The following is a 5784-nucleotide window of genomic DNA, read 5'->3' as shown; positions in this document are numbered from 1 at the left end:
GGTTTTATATGAAGATAATTAGGTTAAGATACTGTTGAATTATACATACGAAATATTCAGAAAAAAAGGTGTACAGTTGCTGGATTTTCTCTAAGTATACATAAAGTTCAGAGTTGAAGTTTTTCGAGTGAAGATTTTGTGTGATTGATTCACATACTTTCCATGTTGCTGATTGGTGTTGACGATACTCAAGAACGACAATGCGTGAAGTATTAGGTGAAGAGTGGTTTTGTTTGTTTTAAGCAATATGAGTTTTGTTTTATGCATCTAGTATTTGATTTGGGTTTTTGATGTATTTTAATTCTTTGGAGTGTCAAAGATTTTGATTTTTTTTAATTTCAATAGTATTTTCTTGTGTAAACAATTTACATATTTTCTAGTGAATTTTTGTCATGAGACATTGTGCAAGTATTCGTATTTGTGCATAATTTAATTCATCTTTTTCTGGTTATTAAAGTTTACGTGTGTGTTAAATAATTAATTTTCGTTGCATGTTGCGCGCTGGTGTTGACAACACCAGAACACAACACTAACTTCTGATACACACATCATAATTTATTTCTTGTTTGTTTATGATTAATAACAGCCTTTCAAGTGGTATCAGAGCCAACTCTTGATATACTAAGAGATTGATTCTGGTTTACTGTTGTTTTTACAAGAAACATAACGATAGCTCAATGGACGCATTGGCTTCAAGTGCTGCCTTTAGACCACCGGTCTTGGATGGATCGGATTATGCGTTTTGGAAAGTCAACATGAGGATGTACAGAAAATCCATCGAGGAAAGAGCTTAGCAACGGGTGACCAACCTAAAATTGTTGATGCAGATGTGGTGACAGCCGAGTTAAACCTCAGAGTACATTGTCTAATGATTGGGTTCAGACCTCAAATTTCAACTCAAAGAAAATCAATGCCATCTATCTCTGTTGGTGACAACATGTTCAGCCTTATTACCAATTGCACATATGCCAAAGACGCTTGGGACATTCTCCAAAAATACTGTGAAGGATCAAAAAGTGTTCGTAGAACTAAACTGAGGATGCTGGCCTCCAAATTTGAGAGTCTCGGGATGAAAGAAAATGAGACCATTGTTGAGTATGATCGAAGACTTCGGGACATAGCTAATAAAGCTTTTAGTCTCGGTGACCCTTTGTCTAGTGAAAGGCTTGTCAACAAGGAATTGAGATCCCTTCCAGAACGATTTAACTTCAAGATCTGTGCTATTGATGAGTCAAAGGACACATTTACGTTGAATCTAGAAGATTAGATAAGCTCACTCGGACGTTTGAGATTAATTTAGATCTACAAAGAAGAGATAAAAGGAAGGTCATTGCATTACAAGCTTCTGATGACTCCTTCAACAATCTAATTCATGAAGCAAATGAATCTGATATCGGTGAGGAGTCAATCTCCTTGATTACTAAGAAGTTTCCGAAACTCGATTCCACTTAATTCAAGAACTTTACTGTTTACCAAAATCAAATTCACAAAATAAAAAAAAGTTGCGCAATAAACAAACACGACCATGGGGAGACAATATAAAGAAGAAGTGAAAGTACTTTTTTTCATGAACAATCTTTGTCAATACCATTTTTCCTGAACCATAATTCACGAAACACATAAGAAAATCGTCAAATGTCCGACACGTGAGAAACAAAACATAAACGCGAAGGGAAAAAAGATTAAGAGGCTGATACCTTAACCAAGTGGTCAATATACTCCTTTGCAGAAGCAGAAGCAGAATCTAGTGTCGATTTCTCGGAAATCACAGGAGGTTTAGGCTGTGGCAGAGAATCACAGGAGTTTGAACCAAAATTCTACCATAAAGCTGTCCAATATTCTCAATGGAGAAATGCTATGAACGATGAACTATCAGCCTTAGACGAAAATTGTACATTGTCTGTTGTGCCATTACCACAGGGCAAACAAACCATTGGATGTCGTTGGTTTATGATCAACAACAGCCTTTCAAATATGTTTTTAGAATATGATTTTATTTCACTGACAACGTAAATGACCAAAATCACAAAAAAGTAAATATATACAAATAAAAATGTAGTTTCCCGTATGAGTTAGCTTGTTTTTTGTTTTTAATTATGTGAATAATCAAATTTAAATCTTAGTATGATGAATTATTATTTTTAGTTTTTTTTCACCTATGATATACTGATGTGACGTCAAATATTACTAATATCTCACCAAGCAAAACTCTTATACGATTCGGTGGATTGCCCCGACCCAGCTCACCCAACCGGATCATATCAATAAATTAAATTGCAAGGCTAAAATATTACAAGATAGATTATAAAATCACAAATATGTTAATATACAAGACAAAAATACAATTTTTTTTATTTAATATAAACACCTGAAATTATATTAAACTTTTCACAAAATTGTATTCATGAGAAGATATAATTCGCCCTTTCTCTTGTAGGCTTTCCATACATTTCGCCATGCGAGGGCTCCTTTAATTTTTAATCCCAGATTTTATTTATATAATAATTCGAGAAAAATGTTATGATTGAGAATTCTTGTCAAAATATAATACACAAGAACGTAGTAGTTCTTAATTGCCACCATGTAAAAAACAAAAAAATATTAAACAATTTTATTTTAAACAAAATATTTTATAATAAACATAAATTTGTTGACAATTAACAGATTAATTTAATTCCCTAATTAGCCGAAAATCAATTATTAATATACAGTACCAAAATATTTTATAACAAACATGTTTTCATTGACAATTAACATATTAATTTATTTTCCTGATTATCTCACTAACCGTCGCTGTCCAAAACCGTCGCTATTTAAATATTAGCAAGCAGGCGATCTCGCTCAGGTAACAAGAGAACTATTCGATTCACACTCATTTCAAAAGTTCGATATTTATTCAATCGAGCTCGAACACTTTATTCTTTTTTCCCGAGTCAAACTCGAGTTGATCAGCAATATAAACTCGGCTCGATCACACCAAACAATAAGTCACGGTTGAGGTTAATGAATTGCATTAATTCCATATATCAAACCAATTTCTTGTTGATTCCAATAAGTAAGAGCATATATATATTTTGAAGAATCTACTTGTATATTTAAAATCTATTATATTATTATTATTATTATTATTATTGTAACGCCGTCTGTATTAAATAAAAATGACATTAATTAATTAAATGCATGAAGTACGTATATGAACTTTAGGGACCAAAATTGTAACGCCGTCCGTACTTACAAGAGACGACGAATGGATTGCTGCTGGAGTTGAAATATCTACTGCAAAACAAAGAACATGTTTCATCAAAGAAAGTAAAAACATGGTAATTGGATGTTTTGTTCAAATATTGAAAAATATTTGTGTTTTTTGTAGGTTTAGTCTTGAAATAAATGAAGTGTTTTTCGAATAAATATATAATCTTGGTAAGGTAATAAATGAGAGAATAATAAACATAGTATATGAGAGAGGTAATATTGAGTTAATGTGATCTGTTTCAACAGCAGCACATCTTGGAGGTAGTCGAGTTTTGGGTATTATTCCTACATCTTCAGCTGAAGGTAATATATCATAGGTGTTAATTGAGGAAGAATTGAAAATTTCATCTATGTATGACAGGATAATCAAAATTATTGAAAATCCCGATGCTTTTATTACATTACAAGGTCGTTTCGATACTTTAGCAAAAAAATTTCACACTGTTTCTTGACATCAACTTAATGTCCATAATAAACATGTGAGCTTGTTGACTATCAATAATTATTATGATAATTTGTTCACATTTCTTGATAAAGCTGTGGGACAGAATTTCAATTCAGAAAATTCACGGTTGATACTTATATTTGCTTTGATTCCTGACCAATTAATCAATTATTTGCAAGATTTTGTTCATAAACTTAATCCGATAATAATGACACGTGCTTTTTTTACCGCATATTTTACGATATACTAAATTGTTAAAAATTACGTAAAACGATGAACTGACTCATGACACTCGAAAAAATATCAGAGATTAAATTCGAAAAATGAGGTAAAATGGAGGATAATATAGGGAATTATCATTGAGACAAACACTTATTGTCAATATTAGTGAAAACAGTGAGAAATTTGATAAAATAGTTAATACGATTGACCTTGATTAAATCAATTTAATATCCACATGGAACGATCTTTCTTTTGTCATGCTGCGCGTCACATGGATGATGTAATGCTTCAAACTTTCAAAAAAAACGTCTTTTTTACGCGTTCAAATTAATTGATTCATATCTAAAGTTTCCGATGTGTTGAGTATTATTCTTATATCTTTAGTTGAAGATAATATCATAACTGTCAATTGAGGAAGAAATTGAAAGTTTATGTATTTATGACAGAATAATCAAAATTATTGAAAATCTTGATGTTTTTATTGCATTATAAGGTGGTTTCGATATTTTAGAAAAAAAAATTTCACACTGTTTCCTTGCCACAACTTAATTTTCATAATAAACATGTGAGTTTGTTGACTATCAATAATTATTATGATAGTCTGCTCACATTTTTTGATAAAACTGTGGAGTAGAAATTCAATTCAGGAAATTCACGATTGATGCTTATATTTGCTTTGACTCCTGACTAGTTAATCGATTATTTGCAAGCTTTTGTTCATAAGCTTAATTCGATAACGACACATACTTTTTTTGCCCCATATTTTACAACAGGCTAAATTGATAAAAATTATGTAAAACGAAGAACTGACTCGAGACACTTGAAAAAAAAACAAGAGATTAAATTCGAAAAATGAGGTAAAATGGAGGATAAAATAGGGAATTATCATTGTGACAACCGCTTATTTTTTGTCATATCTAACTCGAAATACTTGAAAAAAAAGAATTATACGGTGAAAATAGTGAGAAATTTTATAAAATAGTTAATACCATTGACCTTCATTAAATCAGTTTAATATCCACCTGGAAAGATTCTCCGTTTGTCCTCTAAAGTCATTTCCAAACACAAAATTTATTTAGGTGTAAATTTTACACTAAAATAGTATGATTTCTGCACCAAATATAACATTCATTAAACCTATTTATTTCAAATTTTACAACAAAAAGAATATTCTCGAAATATTCTTTTTTATTTTACATATATTAATTATTATCTTTTATTTAATATATTTTTAATTATGACTAATGTTTACATTGTATAATAAATTTAAATAATAATATTTAAGTTTATAATTTAATTATATAATATAAATTAAATTATAAATAACATGAATTAATATACAAAAATTAATTAAATTGAAAAATATGAATAAAAATTCAATGTTTGAATTATAAATGACTAATATTTGCATTTGTATTTGAATTATGTATTTCAAGTTGCATTTGTATTTCAATGTAGTTATGAATTGTATTGTTATATTAATTTTTTGCACTTGTATTAAATTATATTATTTATAAATCTTTAAATCAAACTATTCTTCAATTATTAATAATTAACATAAATAAATATTTAAAAATAAATAATTATTATTCTTTAATTTTGATGATTAAATATCTAATTATTAAAGTAATAAAATAAATAGTATACTATTTTTTAAATAATATTTATAATTTTTAATACAAATATTTATAATAAATAAAAACAAAAAAGAAAAAAATAAAAAAAGATGGACCTCTACTAAGGGGGGCTACGCTATTTTGGCATTGGAAATAGATTGGCTGCACCAAAACGTCTTTGACGCGTTCAAATTAATTAATAATTCCTATCTAAAGATTTATTTATTTATTTATTTTGTTCTATAAATA

The 5784-nt window shown here is 29.1% G+C and overlaps 1 protein-coding gene across 1 annotated transcript; it reads left to right on the top strand.

The window, feature by feature from the left end:
* The first annotated feature begins 677 nt into the window (after positions 1–677).
* On the top strand, positions 678–1267 carry LOC140981650 (uncharacterized). Its single transcript, XM_073448070.1, has 2 exons — positions 678–763; positions 883–1267. The coding sequence occupies exons 1-2, from the start codon at positions 678–680 to the stop codon at positions 1265–1267; spliced, it is 471 nt and encodes a 156-aa protein (XP_073304171.1).
* Positions 1268–5784: the final 4517 nt, after the last annotated feature.

The sequence above is a fragment of the Primulina huaijiensis genome, chromosome 7 (assembly GCF_012295235.1).
Source record: "Primulina huaijiensis isolate GDHJ02 chromosome 7, ASM1229523v2, whole genome shotgun sequence".
Lineage (NCBI taxonomy): Eukaryota > Viridiplantae > Streptophyta > Magnoliopsida > Lamiales > Gesneriaceae > Primulina > Primulina huaijiensis.
This window is presented reverse-complemented; position numbering and strand designations above follow the sequence as displayed.

Bases quoted from the DNA above. Each gene is read 5' to 3' on its own strand.
- LOC140981650 (XM_073448070.1), top strand. From the start codon at position 678: ATGGACGCATTGGCTTCAAGTGCTGCCTTTAGACCACCGGTCTTGGAT. The intron at 764-882 runs GTACAGAAAATC...GATTGGGTTCAG, and splicing joins TGGAAAGTCAACATGAGGAT to ACCTCAAATTTCAACTCAAA.